General features: G+C 52.6%; 5 protein-coding genes across 5 annotated transcripts; 4 read left to right on the top strand and 1 right to left on the bottom strand.

Annotated features, from left to right (window-relative positions):
- Nucleotides 1–1166: 1166 nt before the first annotated feature.
- UCRPA7_6377 (putative carbohydrate esterase family 9 protein) lies at nt 1167–2996 on the top strand (the record flags this gene model as incomplete). Its single annotated transcript, XM_007918915.1, has 1 exon — nt 1167–2996. The coding sequence occupies one exon, from the start codon at nt 1167–1169 to the stop codon at nt 2994–2996; it is 1830 nt and encodes a 609-aa protein (XP_007917106.1).
- A 5494-nt stretch (nt 2997–8490) lies between these two features.
- UCRPA7_6376 (putative wsc domain protein) lies at nt 8491–10194 on the top strand (the record flags this gene model as incomplete). Its single annotated transcript, XM_007918914.1, has 1 exon — nt 8491–10194. The coding sequence occupies one exon, from the start codon at nt 8491–8493 to the stop codon at nt 10192–10194; it is 1704 nt and encodes a 567-aa protein (XP_007917105.1).
- A 663-nt stretch (nt 10195–10857) lies between these two features.
- Nucleotides 10858–13499, bottom strand: UCRPA7_6375 (putative potassium uptake protein; the record flags this gene model as incomplete). The annotated part of the gene is made up of 5 exons (XM_007918913.1): nt 10858–11880; nt 11948–13059; nt 13115–13141; nt 13202–13241; nt 13314–13499. 5 exons carry the CDS (start codon nt 13497–13499, stop codon nt 10858–10860), a joined length of 2388 nt encoding a protein of 795 aa, XP_007917104.1.
- A 2015-nt stretch (nt 13500–15514) lies between these two features.
- UCRPA7_6374 (putative nol1 nop2 sun family protein) lies at nt 15515–17307 on the top strand (the record flags this gene model as incomplete). Its single annotated transcript, XM_007918912.1, has 2 exons — nt 15515–15715; nt 15790–17307. 2 exons carry the CDS (start codon nt 15515–15517, stop codon nt 17305–17307), a joined length of 1719 nt encoding a protein of 572 aa, XP_007917103.1.
- A 1416-nt stretch (nt 17308–18723) lies between these two features.
- On the top strand, nt 18724–20808 carry UCRPA7_6373 (putative fluconazole resistance protein 1 protein; the record flags this gene model as incomplete). Its single annotated transcript, XM_007918911.1, has 5 exons — nt 18724–19096; nt 19155–19214; nt 19279–19518; nt 19645–19973; nt 20062–20808. 5 exons carry the CDS (start codon nt 18724–18726, stop codon nt 20806–20808), a joined length of 1749 nt encoding a protein of 582 aa, XP_007917102.1.

The following is a 20808-nucleotide window of genomic DNA, read 5'->3' as shown; positions in this document are numbered from 1 at the left end:
GACGAGTCAATCGATATTATTTCGTGAGTCTTGGTTGCTAACGTAAAGCCTTACGTTTCTGGCTGCCCCTCGTCGTAAGCTGGTGTTAGCGAACAGATCGTCGGATCCGAGACGATCAATTGAGAGTGCCCCTCGTCCGGACTTCGTATCACCCAATAGTGGAGCTTCAAGGTGACATGAAGTTCTCGGGAGCTCAGGTAGCTTACCCCTAACTTCTCACCTTCCCACCGTGTGCAAGCGTCCACGCCGCATCGACGTATGTGCTATACGTCGGCTAAGATAACCCTTGTAAGTAATGATACATGGAGCCTCAAGAGCCTCGGAACAACCTCTCATTTACAACTTTATTATCTAGTCATCAATCAATGGAGTATGTCTTTGTGATCAATTGATTGTTTGACATACCACGTGTCCAATCAGTCTTGTTGACTTGAACAATTCCTTCCTTCACTCAAAGTCGTCTCCTGCAATAGATAGGAATCTATCCTGCATAGAGTGTTGTTATCATGCCGTTTCCTCCGGTGACCAACAAAGCTTCCCAGGAGGAAGCTCTGCCTCAATTCGCATCGCCATCTGGCTCTCCGCCGCCTTACTACGAGGCCGATGCATATCCTAAAGTTCGAGCCCGCCGCGCGCTACGCCCATTGTTCTCCGTGCCTGCCAGTCTTTTGATAGTAGTCTTCATCTGCGTTGTCTGGCTGGGCTTCCACTCTAAACACCAGAGCGGCGATGGACACAGTGCACACCTGTCTTCCGCCGTGGAGCAATCGTTTTCCCATATAAGCCTTAAGCAGTTCCAGACGTCCTTGGGGCATTGCACCGCAATTCGGACTTTCCCGCAACGCATTGAGCCATCTACCCGGAAGTCCAATCCGCGATGGAACGATGCCAGTGGTCAAAAAGACACGATCATCTTACGCAATGCGACTTTGTTTGACGGGGAATCCTTCTTGCCTGATCCTGTGGACATTGTTTTCAGCAAAGGTCTCATCGTTTCTGTCTCCAAAGTGTCCTCTGATACGAGCCGCCCGCTCGTCAACGGTGCAAAGGAGCTTGATCTCCACGGCCAATATGTCACTCCCGGCCTGGTAGATATGCATAGTCATCACTTGGTTGGCGCCTGGCCTAGCACAGGCGAAGGTGATCCACTCGAAGATGCGAACGAAATGCACCCGGATTTTGGTCCGTTGACGCCATTTGTGCGTGCAATTGATGGCATGAAAGCATATGACCCCGGTGCTAAGTATATCGCGGCCGGCGGTGTCACCAGCAGCTTGATCATTCCCGGCAGCGCAAATATCATGGGAGGCGAGGGCACACCCGTGAAGAACATTCCCCGTTCAGGCCCGCACCACGAGTACGTAGTCGAAGACCTGCTGTTGGAACACGGCGTACCACTTGAGGAGCGTCTTCGATATATGAAGATGGCCTGCGGCGAGAACCCGAAGCGCGTCTACGGACATACCCGTATGGGAAATGCATGGATCTTTCGGGAACAACTATCTCGCGCGAAGGAGCTTCTTGAGAAGCAAGATGCTTGGTGTGAAGCCGCGGTCGGTATGTCTTCTGAAGGGGAGAAGAGGGCCTTTATTGAGGCCATGGGATCATTCCCTGTGGAGTTAAAGCTGGACTCTACAGTGGGCATGTTGAGGGGCCGGGTTGCGTTGCACAACCACTGTTATGAGCCGGAGGATTTCGAGACGATGCTGAGAATCAGTCACGAGTTCGGATTCCGCGTGAGGGCTTTTCATCATGCGATCTCAGCATGGCTTGTTCCTGAAATGCTCAAAGAGTACGGCGATAATGTAACGATCGCCACTTTCGCCGAATATGGTCTTTACAAAAGGGAGGCGTATCAGTCTAGCCTACACGCCGGCAAGATTCTCAGCGATCATGGAGTACCCGTTGCGTATAAGTCGGATCATTTTGGAGAGGACAGTAACGCAAGATGGCTCTTACTCCAGGCAGCCGTTGGGCACTCCTTCCATCTCCCAGCTGAGAAGGCTCTACAAGCTGTGACGTCTGTTCCGGCGGCAGCCATCGACCTCGACTACCGCATTGGATACCTAAGGCCCGGTTATGACGCAGATATTGTGGTGTGGGATGCCCACCCGTTGTCAATTGGTGCAACGCCCCGTCAGGTGTATATCGATGGTATTGCTACGCTCGATCCCGTCAAAGTGGAAGAGAGCGCTCCAAGAACTGCCCAGCGCTCCTCGCATTCAGAACGCGGAGTTGCCAAACCTGCCATGCGCGCTGAAGTGTCACAGGCGGAAAGGCAAGACATTTGTGAGAAGGCTACAACCCCTGGGCGGCAATTCATCATTTCGGGCATCAAGAAGTCTTTCTTGGACAACTACCCAGAAGTTACTGTGAAAGGAGATCACGACGATGGCGACTTGACCTTAGTTATTGCCGATGGTGCTGTCACCTGCTTGAGCTACGGTGCAGGTTGTGCCCAAACTGCGTCACAGGTCACAGAGGACGCTACTCTGATCAATTTGACTAACGGTTATCTAAGCCCTGGTCTTACTGCCGTGACTACGTCGCTGGGATTGCTTGAAGTCGCGATGGAGTCAGCAACAGGTGACGGGGTGTCGATTCCTATGACGAATGTGAGGGATCCAAGCAATGTCAACTATGCGAAATACGGAGTATCCATAGAAGGAAAGGGGATTGCTCGAGCACGAGTAGGCGGGGTGACGAGGGCTATAACACCTCCATTCACATTCGCTGGTCTTGTTCGTGGCGTCTCGACGGGCTTCAGGACAGGAAACGACAGTAACCTGCTCAATGGAGGCATTTTCCAGCCTGATGTGGCATTGCATATCAACCTTGGAGAAGAGGCAAAGGCCATCGAGGGAACTGAGAGCAGGGCCATTTACGAACTGCGTCAACTCTTGACCACCTACAGTACGAAGGAAGACAATAGCGCTTATGCATCAGTGGTTAAAGGCAACCTGCCTCTGGTAATTCACGCTCAGAGTGTGGTATGAGTTTTCTTTCTCTCCTATGAGCGAGAACAGTTCACTAACATGGTCTCAGCATGCCATTCAACAAGTGATACTCTTGAAGAAAGATTATCCAGATTTGAAAGTGGTCATGCAAGGTGGCCACGCTGCACCGCTGGTGAGTTATGCTTTCGAGTCATTACTCCACGAGAAACACCAAGATTACATCGTACTGATTTGAAAATGCTATAGTTCGCAGAGGAACTTGCTGAAGCAAAAATTCCGCTCATTTTCACCGCACATAGAGGAAGCCCGGCTGTTTGGAGTGCCAAGGATGCGCTGCCAGGGCCACCTCTGGGACGCAGCCCGGCAAGTATATTGAGTGAAGCGGGTGTTTTGTATGCACTTGCAATTGTCCTTGATGGTGTGCTCAGTCTTGAGTCTAGATGATCCCATGTGAAAATGCTAATGTTATCATAGGGCCACCAGGGGATTCTCGTGTCCATGACTTAGCGCTTGAGGCATCTTGGGCTGCTAAGTATGCAGGACTCAGTGAACATGAAGCGATCCAATTGGTATCAAAGAACGTGGAGGATGTTCTGGGCCTTAAACCTAGCAAGGACATTGTCATTTGGGAAGGCAATCCTCTCCAGTTTGGGACACCAGTGCTTGCCTTCCAAGAAGGGGCACAAGGGGCGAAGCTGGAGCTGAACAGCTGTTGGCCAGATGAAGCCGATGACTAGTCAAGTCTGTCGCCACGTACGAGAAGTTGCAAAGTATAGAAACAATTTAGGACGGCGGAAGAGCCGAAAATCTCGATGAGATTTCTGGGGCAACTGATAATTTACAGATACATCAAATCAGAATTTTCATTCCCACCATCTTTGGGCTTTAGTGGTGTGGAGGCCATCTAGGTGCAACTTGGTGTCTCACTTATTCCGTGAGAGTGGTATCAAGGTATAATTTCGCGGAAGCCAGCAGTAATCCATTCTCTCCTCTCTCGATGGCCATGGTATATGAATCACGAAACGATCTGGACCATGGCTGTGGCACCAAGCTGGAGATTGGACCAAAGCGGCGAAGTCGGGGATGTCTTTGGTCGATTACTTACGCACAGAGTTGCCCGAGCTGATGACCAAAGTTGGTTGACTGACTGGTCTGAGTCCGGACAAGTCATCTTGACACGTCGCACGACGTGGCCTCCCGGAAAGCTTGGATGTCCGTCGAATTACGGGGGCACACAATATTCTTCGCCCACAGCCACTTATACCACAACATTCTAAGCCTTTGACAGCAACGAATCAAAGCTTTGCTAGGTGTGTTGTTCAGATGCCATGTTTGTCCGCCCATGTAGAAGGTTATCTGGCAACGGGAGACATCCGATGGGCTGAGTCATGAGGCTGTCGCATCTACATGCCAGAACTGTATCTGATTCCTCGGGTCTCAGAGGCGCTCGGCCCGTCGCAAGACAAAGGCACGAAGCCGCAAATTTCGAGCTTACCAACGACTCAGCAGTTCCCGTGTGAATCAACTTTTCCCACTGGACAGAGCGCAATTCGCCATGCTGTTTCCCGCGCGCTCGTGATGTCACAAACGGCGAGTTGCTCAGGATGCAAAGACATTCTCGTTTGAAGCGCAGCACACAGACATGCTCATGACCAATGACAGAGGAAAAAGCAAAACCTAGAAAAGGTTTTCGACATGATGGGCCTCGAAGAGTTTTCCAAGAACCTATCAACGATGCCAAAAAAGAAGAGCTTTCGTACGTTTCTAAACTTGATTGAGTCAATGACAACGTCCAGTAAGAACTCATAATTACCCCTGAATATGCCCAGGTTCTCAGAGTTCGAAAAGTGGGACTGAGGGGCAATAGTGAGGTCCGTGGGCGTGGTTTAGCTCTTTAGGTAGGTAGCCATCTACGGGTGGTGCGTGCGGTGGGGTAGATTTCAGGAACAGGAAGGAACAAACCGATTGTGGCTCGTAGTTTCCCATGCTTCGCGCCGTGCCTTGCTGCCTCCCAGTTTTAGAGTCTCTTTGTTTTGCACCCACACAAAACCCGCCCGGCGGGTGGCACGCTCACCAACTAACCTTAAAGCTTGAACAGTGAATGCATTGGTTGAGAGTGGCTCGCCATCACTGCCGCTTTGATTCAGGCGCGCGCAAATCGGCCATGCCAGCGACCGTTTGGATCGACGAATAAGTGCCATTATGGCATCTTCAATATTTCAAAAGTGAAGCAATTAAGTTGCGCGAGAGAGTGAGAGAGCCAAGAAGGCGAGACTTGCCTTCAGGAATGGGAAGCACAATGAGCATGCACTGGATTCACTAGCACAACATCGGGCGCCTCGGCGTCGAAAAGCGACATCCCACAGCCACCTACGGCGATGTGCACAAACTTGAGCGTTAGTGGGTTTCGAAACAGATCAAGGCCAGACCGCTAGCACAGGAGGAATGCAGACAAACAAAGAAGGTCCACGGAAGGTGGAGAATCGAAGCTGGTAGACATTCTTTGATCGACTGTCAATCCCCGGAAGCTGGACCGAGTAGCTTACTGCGTAGCCATGGGCAGCCCTTTGACACAGCGGAGGCGCAGTGCCCATGTTCCCGCCAAAATGATTCCAATTTCTCGCCTTTCTAGCATCTATGCGGCATGTCGAGAGGCTCCGCCATCGTCCCACACGCCTCGAAGCGTCGGGCCTTCTCTTTAATCCTGACGTTATCTCCTCAACTCGATAACCTTGACGGGGAGGCTCTGGGCGGCGCCCTGGAGAACTCACTAGGACATTCTCAGTCGACCGAATGCACTAAAATGGCTAGGCCCGCGGCGGAAGAGGCACCAAGAAGGGATGGTAAATTAAGGGCCGTTTCAGCTGCACGAGCTTTATCGTTTTTCCAGAACTAAAGTGCTGAGGGGTGGGAGCGCAGGGGGACCTTCCAAGAACAAGCCGATAGGCCCGTACCACAATTCAAGGGCCACCTGGGCAGGGTTGCTGGCGATCCCCGCGAGGGATGGCTCGGGGCAGAGAGAGATGGGATGAACGGGATGGTTGAAACGCTCGCGCTGACAGGACAATGAAAGAAACACTGTACAGTGTGTCGCTGCCAGAGGAGTCGGAGACTTTTCATAACTTTGACACCTGGTCAGCGCTGACCCGATCGGGAATATGACATCCAGAAAATGCCCGACGCTGAGCTGGACGCTGCAACGGGACTACGTTGTCGACGATCCGCATCGGTGTCGATCGAGCTGGACTCTGAGCCATTTCCCCAGTGACATGAGGCTCCTTTCTGAGCCTGGTCAACTGGGCGAACTCAGACTGAGACGATGACGAGTGGCGGCCAGAAATACAACTTAGGTCAGATCACTAAAGGGGAGAACAACGAGTAACGGTATTAGCGAGAGACTCCTGACATGTGCAGTGAGATCCTAAGTTTGGACTTTAGCCGCCTTCCCAAATCGAATTGTAACATAGACGATATCTTATGCCATCGCGCTGGTTAGGAAGAGGATCTCTAAAGGCAGATGGCTAACTTTGCAGCTTGGCTCTTGACAATGGCAGCTAGCTAATGGATGACAAGCAGATCATTGCTTCTTGTCAATATCTACGGCAATTTTGCGACGTCTGGTTGATTCTGAGCAAACCCATGTTGAGGCCACGAAACTAAGCTGCTCATCTGCCATGGGGCTAATGCTATTCATATGACATGTTTTGCATTGCCGACTCACCCTTAGAGGTGGTAAGCAGCTTGTCTGTACAAGTCCGCAGTGAGGCAATTAATAAATCGGGGGTTGACACATTCTGGCAGCTGGCCAAGGATTGCGATCAATATCGTGTATCCCATGTCGTGGTCACAGTCTGCCAAAGATGGTGGCGGGAGTAAGCCACTGTGCTTGCTACTTTTGCAATTTAACGGCGCCTTCCTACTGGACGCCACGGCCGCCTCGTCCGTTTTGTTTCTTTTTTATCTTGGGCCTTTTTTTACCGCACGTCCTTAACAAGACAGGGCCAGACTGCCAGCACACCACCACCCCCGACCAGGTGCAGCGGGAATCCAGGAACATCTGCAGGTCCTGCCAATAAGGCGAGCCTGCCCCCGACAACATGCAGGTACCAAACTGAAATTCGAGCAAGAATGGGCATCTTACCCGCATCTTCTCAGATCAAGGTCAGTACCGTCCAACCACGCAATCTTGTGTCCATCGCGTCCACATGGCGTGCATACCGGTTAGCAGAGCGCATCCTCCAACTCCGCAACTCTATCTTGTGCAATTGGATCTCGCGTGGCTAGGCCCTCTTGCTACTTCGCTGGAATCTCGATGACTCAATTGGCTGCACGATTCATTATCAGGTCGAGTGATGCAAGCGACGAGGCGGCGGCATATCCAAGATCAAAAACTTGGACAGACGGCCGCCTCCTGGGTCGTCGAAACGCCCATGTCAGCCCGACCGCCAGTGCTGTCACAAGGTCACATCTAGCGAGGAAACATGTTTACGCGCCACCGCGAGGCCGTCATAAGCTCAGCGTCTCAGCAGGGGGTCAATAGTATTCTGGGCTCAGTTTGTCTCCCAGTGTCACCACTCCCATCTATTATCCCTGCTCCTCTGGCGAGAACCTAGCCCCGGCGAGCTAGCTGCACCTTGCATGCTAGGTTGCATGCGCCGCAGGGGGGATCACACGGATTCACACAAGGGCCATAATCCAAGTTAGGCTTGACCCATGTCTGCACACATGGTCCTCCTGGCTCCGGCCGTGGACCTTGACAAAGAATCCAACCTTCGTCCCGTTCCACTGTGTATTATCGAGCTACACAACACAGACCAGCTGGGGGACAAGCAACACCCGGGTCCACCACCCTGGATCGCGCATACCGATAACTAACTAAGAATTGCTAGACGTGACCGGGCTCAACACCACGGTGCCATGGCCAAGAGGTTTATTAGTCTCTTGTCCCTCGTGAACCCTTTCCTTCTGTCCTTCTCTTCCCACCCTCAACTCCTCTGGGTTTCTGTCTCTCTCTATTCCACCCTCCTTTCACCAACTTACTTTCTTTCATACATTGACGCTCTTGCACAAGTTGCTGGGCATTTTCACTCCTTTCTCAAATCAAACAATTCTTGTTTGTTACTTTCTTTGAAGCAACCGAGTTCGCTGCCATTGTCACTATCGAGTCAAAGTAACTCTAGTGATTCACTCCTTGTCTATCATACAATCATCCCACGTCCTGGAGCTCCGGAATAGCACCCAAAATACAAACTCTCAGAGACTACAATTCTAGAGAGAGCAGATCTACTCTTACATTCACAGCACGATACCTTGAAAATCTAGATATCCGCTACATTGTTTAGGAACAAAACAACAAATCAAAATGAAGACCTCCGTCGGCTTCCTGGCGGCATTTGCCTCCGGTGTGACAGCAGTAGGAACAGCGGGGCGGTCATTTGCCGTGCTGAGATTCTTCGGTGATGGAGCGCTGGTGGAAACCCGAGCCGACCCAATCGTCCAGCCTAACGTCGCTTCGAGTCACGTACATACCGTCATGGGAGCGAGCAACTTTGGGTTCAACTCTACCGGCGACTCCCTGTTCGAGTCTGAGTGCAGCAATGCCCTGATTGAGGGTGACTTCAGTGCTTACTGGATGCCAAAGCTGTACTTTCATGACAAGGATAAAGGCACTTTCGAGCCCGTTGAACTGTTTTATATGAACGTCTACTACTTCTTCGAGGGAACCAACGACAAGATCAAAGCCTTCCCTAAGGGACTTCAAATGGTTAGCGGGGATGCCATGACACGAACGTGCCCTACTTCGGGCAAGCAGATCACGGATCCTGATGATGGCACTATCCAGCCTGCTCAAATCACATGCCCCCGAAGCAACTTTAACCCTCCATCATATCCAGTGGACTCTGACGGCTCAAAAGCTGGTATTGTGGACCCCAACAACAAGGGTTCTGGTGTTGGATTTCCATTCGCTGAATGCGATGGCTATGCGTCCCCTCTGCGTGCCGATTTGCACTTCCCTTCATGCTACAAGCCATCGGTTGGCCTGACCAACTACAAGGAGAATATGGCCTGGCCTACACACACCGGCAATGGCATGCAGGACTGCGCAGAGGGTGAGATACATGTCCCACATCTTTTCTACGAGATGTATTGGAACACCCCCAAGTTCATCGACCGCTGGACTCCCAACCAAGGTTACCAGCCATTCGTCTTCTCCAACGGAGACGTGACTGGATGCTCTCTCCACGGTGACTTCTTGGCCGCCTGGGATGAAAACACCCTCCAGCACATCATTGACACTTGTGATGCGGGTGATTCTGGTATGGACAACTGCCCTGGTGTCACAGTCAGAGATAAGAAGAAGGAGTGCCACATTGCACCTCTCGTCAACGAGGCTGTCACTGGTGTCTTGTCTAAGCTTCCTGGCGACAACCCATTGGCAGGCTGGAGCTACGGCACCGGCACCGGTGGTGGATCTTCGTCTGGCGGCTCTTCTGGCTCTTCCAGCTCCGCTGCCGCGCCTGCTCAGTCCTCTACTACTCCCGGCGGTGTCAAGGTCGACCCACCAACGACCTCAAAGGCTGCCCCGGTATCTACGCCTCCTGCGGAGACTGAATCTGAGTCCTCAACTAAGGCTCCCGCTGCTCCTACCACCACGGCAGTCGAAGAACCCGAGCCGACGTCGACCAAGGCTCCCGTCGAGTCACCAAAGCCAACGTCCGCCCCTGCCGTCGTCAACAACGCTGGCAACGGTGTCCATGTCTCGACCGTGTGGGACACCATTTATACTACTGTCACAACCACTGTTTACGAAGACGATCTTCCAGAAGCCACACAGGCGCCGTCCGCTGCGAATGCATCTCTACCTGATGTTGCGGGATGGAAGTATGCTGGCTGCTTCAAGGATACCCGTACGCGTGTCATCCAGGGCGAGAGGCTCCCGAACCTAGGCGCTATGTCAAACGAGAAGTGTGTGAGCTACTGCCAGTCCAAGGGCTTCTCCGTGGCTGGCACAGAGTATGGTGGTCAATGCTTCTGTGGCAACGAGCTGGTCGGCTCCGAGCAGCTAGCCGAGTCTCTCTGCGATGCTGCTTGCGAAGGCGACAGCGCAGACACCTGTGGTGGTGACTGGAGCCTGACGCTCTACAGCTCCACCGGCAGTGCTCCTCTGGCTAAGCGCCACGAGCACGCTTACAACCACTTCCTCAACCACCGCCGCAGCGCTCATCGACGCAGATGAGCGACTGTCTAACTGTTTCGATTCTTGAACATACTGGTTATTTGGGGCATAGAAGATGAAGAGTACCGCATGCTCGGTGATCATTTATATACCTTTGTCTGGACATAGAAAAAGGGGTCGGGACTCTGGGGACATGGCAGACACAAACAGGCGCAGGAACCACATCACTTCATTTTGATTTTTTTTTATTCTGGCTTGAGGCGCTTGCGTGGAGCACACCTCAAGTATGATGTTACGAACAAACCCTTTCTCTCCAGCTACTGGACAGACACACCTTCGCTTCTGGCTTTTGTATGATTTACACAAAATCTTCGATTCTTTTTTTGAGGGCAATGACACCGTGCTATTTTTGGCCGGGCTTTGTACCTATTTGGACACACTTAACAGATCCTCATTGGTGGCGGATTTTGTAAGGAAGAGATAGAGCCCGAGGGCGTTAGATGATCAAATCCAACTGCATGCGGTCGCTAAAAGTCGTCCCTGTCGCATACCCAAGCTTACTGTGACTGCCATCGTGTATCATAATTAGGAGTCGATCACTGAAGTCGGATACTGGTTCAAAGCCCGTTTTGGGGCATTACTGGTTATCATTCAAACTATATGCATAGAGGTATAGCTATTCTGTTAAAGGTATAATCACGTAATGCCCCCTTATATCCAGAATTAGATCTCCTTCAAGAAGCCAACCTCGACCAACCGATCCACGTCGATGTCCAGGTCTGCCAGCTTGGCTCTCGTATTCTCGCGAATCCACAAGAACGCCTCAAGCAGGAGGCGTCTCGTGACCCTGGCCACGTTCCACCGCGAGCCCTCCCTCTTTACCCGCATGGTTTCCTTGCCCAGCACGTACACCACCTGGCTCTCGTGCGCCTCCCGCAGGGCCGCCAGCTCGACCGCATCTGCCCCGGAGCGCTGGGACACGGCCAGCTCGATCTGCGCGACGAGCTCGCGCGCCATGCCGGGGCGGAGGACGTCGTCGGTGTAGCCGTGGCGCATCACCACCGAGTAGCAGTTGGGCAGGAGCGAGGGCAGGCCCTGCCTCTCCTGCGGCGAGGGTGAGCGAGACGACGATGCTGGCTGCGGACGAGGCACGGCCGACTGCGGCTGGAGGCGGGTGACCACGAAGCGCTCGCCGTGGGGCACGGTTGCGATGGGCAGGGGCCGCATGTGGAAGAAGATGACGACGGCGGGCCGGGCGGCGAACTTGCGGACGAAGTGCGCGAAGCTCGGCGGCAGCATGGCCGTGTCGCCGTTCTTGTCGAAGAAGATGCCCAGCCCGGGAACGGTAGACACAGGGGTGCCGCCGAAAGCTTGCGTGAGTCTGATCTCGTCCTTGGGATCGCCATTGCTGGGTGTGCGCGCCGGGTCGCCGTGCGCGAGTAGGCTAGAGGGCGGAAGACGGTCGAGAGACTCGGCGGCCCACTGGTGCTCCTTGCCAAAGCGCCACAAGATGAAGACGGAAGAGAGAATGACGGCGAGGAGTAGCGTGAACCATGCGCCGTCAGGAACCTTTGTGAGGACCGAGGTTAGGAAGGCGCCGTCGAGGGCGCCGAAGATGAGGAATACGGGGAGGACGAGCCAGATGGGCAGACGCCAGGCGAGTATAGCTACGAGGGTGACCATACAGGTCGTGATGAATGTCACAAAGATGACGCAGACTCCATAGGCATTTCCTAAAGATGTAGTCTGTTGGTATTGGTTTTAGCAATTGGTCTTGGCGGCAGCATCATGGGTTCTGCAGGGGTAGACTTACATTGTTGTATACGGCCGTGACGATGACAGTGCCAATCATCAGGAGCCAGTTCGCAAGAGGCATGTACACCTGATCGTGGAACTTCGTGCTCGTATGGACAACCTTGATGTGGGGGAAGTAGGACAGACGCATGACTTGTGAGAGGAGCTGAAATGTTGATGTGATCATCGCTTGGGACGCGACGATGGCAGCGAGCACTGCAATGACCAGCGAGAAGTACAGGCTTCCTGGCGGTACTGTGTAGAAGAAGGGGTTAGTGAACGCCGTCTCATCCGCATCCGTTGAAATGAAGGCTGCTTGTCCAGAGTAGGCGAAAATCAAGCAAGGGTATGCGAGACCAAGCCAGGAGATCTGTATGGCACGCTTTCCAAAGGCTCCTAGGTCCGCGAAGAGTGCTTCGACACCGGTGAATGCGAGCAGTAGACCGCCAAGTGATTTCCAGCCCTCGTGGCCATTCCTTATAAGATAAGCAAACGCATAGTGCGGACTGAAGGCCTTTAGGACGGTGTAGTCGTGAACGGCTAGGTTGTAGATTCCCGCACAGAGGTTAAACAAGAGCCAAACGACGACGATGGGTGCAAACGAGGTGCCGATTTTGGACGTGCCGAAAGGCTGCAAGAAGAATAGAAACACCAAGATTGCGCATGATATGCCGACAATAGTAGAGGTTCCTAGATCTGGGTTGGCGACACGGATGCCCTGAATGGCACCCAAAACGGACTGGGCAGGAGTAAGTACACCATCGGCCATAACCATGGCAACACCTAGAACACCAATAATCTTCAAGAAGAGCTTGGCGGCTGAGGAATTCTCGACGAAGCTCCGAAGAGGTCGTCCGGAGGATCTCAACTCGCCAGTCTTGTAACGCTCCATGCGAATCATGCCACTCGTAGTAGGATCGCGCTTGACTATGTTGGTGTAACGCGAGAGGAGACTGTAGAGGGCAAATGTGCCTCCCTGGCCATCATCATTGGCGCACAGAACAATAAAGGTGTATTTGACGGTGACAATAAGAGTCAGGGACCAAATGATGATGGACAGGGCTCCGGTCAGGTCATCCCATGATGGCTGGCTGGAGAACGTAGAAGAGTAGACGTAAAGGGGTGAAGTCCCTAGAATGAGAAGGTTAGCTCCTAGATGTCAATCTCAGGATACACCGAAGCTCACCGATATCACCATAGATCACTCCAGTTGCTGTTCAAAGTATTGGAATTAGTATTGTTCAAATGGTGGGTTTCTATCATGACTCTTCACCTTGCCAGCTCAGCCACAGAAGGATGAAGCCACTATACTTCTACCAGCACATCAGTACATCTCTCGAATGTTGGCCCGAAATGCGCGAAAACAAATCTGAGAATATACATACTTGCTTGTGACTATGGTTTAGATCTTCCTCGGCAATGCGCCGAGCCTTCTCCTCATCATCGATGCTGAGAGACTGCTCCAACGCAGTATTGATGTCTTCTTTCGTATCGCTCGCCCGCGAAACCCCGGAATGGACCGGCCGAATTGGTTCCGCAATGCGAATACGCTCAGGTTCTTCTTCGCCCATTTTGAATGAAGTGGCAGGAGAAGAGCGGGAGAGATCGTAGTTGCAGATCTACTTGATTGAACGGAACCGAGGGTTCACGAAAGGATGAGACACAGGGAAAATGTACGAAGGGTAAATGCAACTGTACTGCTACCTTGGTGGAAATACAAGAGTGGCATTTATATTTTCTAGCCAGCTGCATGGGTTACCAAGAGTCTTGACTGACGAGCCTGGGCTATCTGACTCGTGGTAATTAATTATATTATGTACGACCGTGGTAGTCCATATCAACATCCCTACTTAGTGGTGCAAGCCATGTTTTCGGCATACTCATTTGGGAAGGGCCGTTTTCTTCAAGACCTTGTATCCAAAGTCTCAGCTACATGCCTCGTCTATGAGAATCTGATCAGGTAGGATGGAACCCCCTGAGACACATGCAATTGGCTTTGGGCATTACATCTGCAGACCACGTGTGGTGGGGAGGCCTCCCCATAAGAGAGCGCAGAGGCAGGAGTGGGAAATGATACCCTCAGATAGCGAGCCATCTTTTGCAGGGACGATTGTGTTGTAGCAGAATGTGGTGAAGTAGAAAATACCACTCCGGAGGGTACCTGCTCCATCAAATCTCACCATCAAAAATTTGGTAGACGGTCCATGAGCTGTGCTAGTGATAAAATCGCTCATATCTTTGTCTTTTACGCGTGTGTATGTGAATAGAATAGAAAGGATGACAATGTACAGTCTCATTGTTCTTCTAAGTGCAAACATGGTGGGCGAGGTTCCTGTACAGGAGCCTGGGTAACTAGCCCTATGAAACAAGATTTGACATGACGATGATGGCAGGAGGTTGGTGGAGTCTGGGGCTATGTTACGGCGCTTGTGTGATTCAGGATTGCCCAACCAATAGGTGAATCAGCCGCGAACTGGACGACTTCCACCTTAGACCAGATTCATCCAAGCGACGACTATCGTCAGGGAGTAGACAATAATACCTCAGACTAGGAAAGGGTAGTCCACGATCTGGGTGCTTTCTCTAGTAGACATATCTAATCCTGCTCAACTCAAAGAAGGCACGTAAGATGTGCGAGTCAACCAAAGTGTTCGAATGAAGCCGTAAAAACTCGACATGCAATAAAATATCATGCAGTTCGTGCATCATGGCAGCTCTGTTCAGCATCTATCTAAGCTTGTAACAATGCAGACACCATATTTCCTAGCAGTGACCCGAGAACGACCAATGCGGGCCACAGCATTCGTAACAAACCTTGCAGGACATATTCCAGAATTCATTTCCTACCTTGGAGCTTACGCCGGCCCTGTCATTTGTGACTGTTTTGGCCATATACCTAGGTTGGCCTTGATGATGGTGGAAGTCTCGGCCATTGGCCAATTTGATGTCAGTCTCGGAGGACGTTGAATGTGCAAATCCGTTAGTGCGTTTTGGGAAGGTTATTGCGACAGGCGCCAAACCTGACGGGTGGAGGACATGGACTGGGGCTTTTCAGTCCATGGAACAATCATGTTTTTCTTTTCAAGTTTTTTGCCACTTCATACTGTAGATGTATGTGTGCTATCGATTCTTGTTCCGTATGCTGGCTTTTCCCAAATCTCAAATGCTCTGAGATGAATTCGGTTTTGATGGACATTAAGACATAGACCTAGATAGCGCTGCTGGGTATCTAGGTAGTTCCTTGAAGCATTCATATACTACAGGATCAAGTCTCGTCATAATTTAAGACCAAGTTCTATGTGGACAAACCCCATAGCTCAATGCCTATCGCATCCTCGGTCATCGCGGTACCTTTCGAATTGAACAGTGTAACTTCAAGACGCGTGCAGTTGTCATTCATCATCTGAAGTCTCTGTGTAGAGCCCTATAAAAGATTGGCAGCCCGTGCTTTCTGAGCTTAATTGCCTAGTGCGGACTTGGCGCCGTGTGGGGTTGCTCCGCGGTATATCACTTCCAGGGTCTCGATAATTTTTTGAAGCGCCTTAAGTTGACCAGAACGCCCGCCTCCGCACAGCTTGGTACCGTCATGTCCCTCTACCATGAGGCTGCCGATGTGCTGGACACCTCCAAATTGGACGGCGGGAATCTCAGGTCTCGCGTCTTCGGCCGCAAAGATCGAAAATCGTCGCCTGCCCAGATCTACGCCTTAGCCCTCGAGACTTGCAAATGGAGCCTGGTCTTGAAAGAGGTTGTCGAGAATGCGCAGCTCCTGCAACACGAGAAGAAGGTGCGTCTGCGCTCGTCCTCGACATTTTGTGTATTCCCACCAGGCCAATGGCACCTAGCTAACAGATCTGGTAGCTTACTCCCCTCCTCTCGCTGCTCCTAGTCCATGATTTCCTGCTCTCCAAGAGCGGCATCGCGCTCCCGGCGTCTCACGGTCTCCGAGCTTCCATCGAGCGTCATAAAGCCCGACTTACCTCAGAGTTTACACGAGCCAGAGTCCGAAGAAAATGCCCCACGATCGATGCACTGAGGGAGGTGGTAGAAGCAGATGCCATTCCGGACGATGCACATCCACGCTGGATCAGGATCAATGCTGTGAGGACTACGCTGGAGCAAGAGCTGGAGACAACATTCAAGGATTTTGAAATAGTGCAGTCTCCTGTGCAAGTGGTGAAGGGCACGGCAAAGTCTATTCACATCGACGAGCATATCCCCAATCTTGTGGCCGTCTCTCCGAGATTCGACTTCACCAAGTCAGCCGCCTACAAGTCTGGAGCCCTTATCTTGCAGGACAAGGCATCGTGTTTCCCGGCATATCTACTTAACCCAACACCTGCAGGTGGCGATGTCATCGACTCATGCGCCGCCCCAGGGAATAAGACGACACATATAGCAGCGATACTGCGTGGGCATTACGATGTTGCAGGAGATGTCAAGCAGACCATACATGCATTTGAAAAAGACGCTAGGAGAGCCAGAACCCTCGAGAAAATGGTGAAGCTAGCTGGGTCGGATATCTTTACCCGAATAAACCAGGGTCAAGATTTTCTTAAAGTCAACCCCGCCGACGAACTTTATCAAAACGTCGGGGCACTTCTGTTAGACCCTAGCTGTTCTGGCAGCGGCATTGTAGGACGCGATGATATGCCCGAGCTGCACCTACCAGTGCTGCCAGGTGCTAATGGATCGCGCAATCCCAAACAGAAGTCGAAGGAAACTTCCGCCAGCAAGCGCAAGCGCGACGATGCTGAGGAGATTGCGGAGAACGTCATGGTTGATGATGATGGCAATACGACAGTCTTATCATCTGAAAAGGACCTCAACGCGCGGCTGGCCTCGCTCTCGTCCTTCCAGCTTACTCTGCTACTGCACGCCTTCCGGTTCCCTGCGGCTAAGAGGATAACATACTCGACCTGTTCAGTGCATGTAGAGGAGAACGAAGGAGTGGTTCTCAGCGCTTTGCAGTCTGACATCGCAGGGAAAAGAGGGTGGCGGATTTTGGAACGAGCACATCAACCCAGTGGCATGCAAAAGTGGCCCGTACGCGGTCTTGAAGGCGCTTGTCCGGGACAAAGCAATGTTGCAGACGCCTGCATAAGAGCATACAAAGATGACGGCCGCGGAGTCATGGGCTTCTTCGTTGCTGCTTTTGTCCGGGACGGCGATATTGACGATGCGGACGCCTACGACAACACCGGAGGCATAGGGGAGATGTCAGGGGGACAATCGGCCACAGCAACCGCATTGGTTCCCTCTCCTCACTCACGTGGCAAGCGGCCTAAGACACAGCCTCAATCTGCCTATATTGATGAGCGCGACCACAACAACGTTGAGGTGCACGAGGAGAGTGACTGGAGCGGCTTTGATGACTAACTGGGCCCTTGTTGCTATATTCGTTCGGCCGAGCTGATGGGCAAGGCTCTGCGAAGGATCTGCCTCGGTACCTCGGCATGGCGCACACACTTACCTCATTTAGGACGTGAGGCCACTTACAAGGCCAGTGTCAAAAAAACAATGGGCCATGTCTGATAAGACGTGCGGACTATTGCGAAAATTTCACGTATGTTCCTTCTTGAGAATCGGCCCGCTCTCGTTCTGTTTGAGGATGAGAAGGAATGGGCATGGTGAGCCATCTCTCTTGGTTGTATTGCCAAAACGCAAGATGCGTCCCGCTGCCTGCGGTGCAACCGTGCAGGAGGCTCTGCACCATCTATCTACCTTGCTGTCATAGCACCAGTCCTACGGGACGGCAAGCGCTAGAGACTCGATCAAGGATCGACTCAAATGTGTCATCTAAATAAAGGTCGTTCACAATCATCTACCAGGTTCCGAAGGGTCCGTTTTGTGCACGCGCCTTTACGGAAGCGAAGTGAGGCGGCCTCCAAGGTCGGAGCGCGAAAGTTCATTCAATCCCTCTAGGATCCGCTCATCGTATCATTATGCTGTTAGTCGAACGAATGTGCACAAACCAGTTCCAATGCATTCGTCGGCGAGGGCGTACTCTAGCCAATGGCCCATTGAATCTGGCAGTTGTGCCTCGGCGCGGCGCTTCAACTTGGGCCGGTCGGAACGGAAGCAGGACCCGCAAAGAGCCTGAAAAGTGCTCGAAATCGTTCTGGAAAGTCTTTCTGACTCAAGCACTGGCCACCGCCAAAGCATGCGCCGACCCGCCGACACGGGCAGCATCCGGGCTGGCTCAGGCTGCTTCAGTCCCTGCCAAGGCGTTTATGTCCGGTAGTCCCGGGCTAGTGACGCCTAAAGTTTTGTGCATTACGGCATGCGTCGTGACGAAGCCGCAAGGCTCTTCTGCCGTCTCTTGCACAGGGTGCTGAAGTCATCGGGTCTCAACGTCTCGGCGCTACGGTGCTCTGGTAGGTGTGAACCACGCTGACCACCCCTCCCTCGATGTGTCGGTATGAGTTTAGCCAAACTTCCGTTGGAGTTCGGGAGCCCGGACGGACGAAGTTCTTGTTATCTACGTTGCTTGCGTGCGCGGACGCCAGACTGGGCACAACCCATGCACAATTTATAAGCCAGCGCCACACAGCAAACGGCGTATTGAGCCCAACTCTGGGAGAGAATCAGTCCCGTTGTGGGTCGCGGACAAGTAGCGTTGATTGACGAGATAAAGAATCCGATGGAGCTGGAATGATGCGATGGACCGAGCCTGTACGCAAAAAGTCCTGGCCCCAATATATATAATTCCGCCCCTGCTCTCCCGTCCCTCTCTTTGCCTTGTGAAATGTAGTTTGACGCTATCGTCTTGTCACCATCTTCCAGACAGTCAACATGGCGACTCCACAGGTCAACTCATCAGCCTCGTCTATCACGGCGACAGAAGCCAATCCCGATCTTGAGTCACAACGCCCGAACAAGACCCACGTTTCCCACTTCCAGATTGTCTTCGACCAGGCCGGTGTCACCCCGGAGGTTCTTGCACACAAGTATCAAGGCCAGGGAACAGCAGAGTCGCCATATGTCGTCGAGTTTCTCCCTCAGGATCCCCGTAATCCTATGCTGTTCTCGAAAACGAAGAAATGGAGCATTACCCTGCTACAAGCTGTCGCGACACTAGCTGTGGCTTTCGTCAGTACCGCGTTTTCGGGCGGTATCTTTGAGGTCATCGCCGACTTTGGCATCTCACGAGAGGTGTCCATTCTCGGTCAGTCTTTCATCTAAATTTGACATGGCATTCTCGCAGCTATACTAACATAAGTCAGGCATCTCATTGTTCGTTCTTGGCTTTGCCATCGGCCCCTTACTATGGGCACCAGCAAGCGGTAAGACCAAAAGACAATGACCCCTGATCTCCTGTGCCACTTCCGTACTGATACAAATTCTTAGAGTTCTATGGACGTCAAATCCTTTTCTTCATCACTTACATGGCCCTCACCGCCTTCAATGGCGGTGCAGCTGGTGCCAAAAATATTGAGACGCTGGTCATCCTGCGATTCTTTGCGGGCGCTTTCGGCTCGTCACCCCTGACGAATTCCGGCGGTGTCATCGCCGATATGTTCTCCGCATCGGAGCGAGGTCTCGCTACGGCCGTCTTTGCGACCGCACCTTTCCTTGGCCCGTCGATCGGTAAGCATTCCCTCCTGGTCTATGCACCCCGCCCGGAGCATACCTCATTCGGGTGATGTCTTGCACATGCAGTCGGGCACGAGACAGAGTGATCACGTCAGCGCTAACGTTGCTCCTTCTCTTCAGGTCCTATCGTTGGTGGTTTCCTTGGTGAGGCCGAGGGTTGGAGATGGGTTGAGGGCCTGATGGCTATCTTCACAGGTGTGCTGTGGATCGTCTGCACGATATTCGTCCCCGAAACATACGCACCGGTTCTCTTGCGCAAGAGAGCCGCTAAGCTGTCCAAGCAGACTGGCAAGGTCTATATCTCCAAGCTGGACTTCGGCAAGCCCCACAAGACTGTTGCCGCTCAGTTCAAGGTTGCACTATCGCGACCATGGATCCTGCTCTTCAAGGAGCCTATTGTGCTCTTGACATCCATCTATATGGCCATCGTCTACGGCACACTCTACATGGTACGTAAATTTGAAACAGGTATATCCTTGGCTGGCCTCAAGCCCGTCAGCACTCTATCTGGAAATCGTACTGACTTATGTGGTGCAGTGTTTCGCTGCCTTCCCTATTGTTTTCCAACAAGGCCGAGGATGGAGCCCCGGTATTGGCGGCCTGGCTTTCCTCGGTGTTGCGATTGGCATGCTCTTGGCTGTCGGGTTCGCCATGTATGACAATAAGCGCTACAACAGAGTCGTTAAGGAGCACGGTGGAGCGGCACCGCCTGAAGCACGCCTGCCCCCTGCCATCATCGGATCGATCCTCATTCCCGTTGGTCTGTTCTGGTTCGCGTGGACCAACAGTCCCAGCATCCACTGGGTCGTCTCGATTATCGGAACAGGCTTCTTCGCCGCCGGCATCGTCCTGGTGTTCCTGTCCTTGATGAACTACCTGATCGACTCGTACGTCATCTTCGCCGCCTCCGTGCTGGCCGCCAACGCGGTGCTGCGGTCCCTCTTCGGCGCCGCCTTCCCGCTCTTCACGACGTACATGTTCAACGACCTCGGCATCCACTGGGCCAGCAGCATCCCGGCCTTCCTCTCCCTGGCGTGCGTGCCCTTCCCCATCCTGTTCTACAGGTACGGCGCGCAGATCCGCATGAAGTGCAAGTTCGCGCACGAGGCGGCCAATGTGCTCGAGCGCATGCGCTCCCTGCACGTGCAGATCGATGTGGACGAGGCTGAGGAGGAGATGGAGGAGGAGGAGAAGGCGCATCGCATTGAGTCTCGGACGCCACATGGTGGGCTGATGACCGATGACGAGGAAGCCTCTGGCAGCGCGAAGAAGGAGGAGCAGTAA

Source organism: Phaeoacremonium minimum (assembly GCF_000392275.1).
Source record: "Phaeoacremonium minimum UCRPA7 unplaced genomic scaffold PA7_03_scaffold_468, whole genome shotgun sequence".
Lineage (NCBI taxonomy): Eukaryota > Fungi > Ascomycota > Sordariomycetes > Togniniales > Togniniaceae > Phaeoacremonium > Phaeoacremonium minimum.
This window is presented reverse-complemented; position numbering and strand designations above follow the sequence as displayed.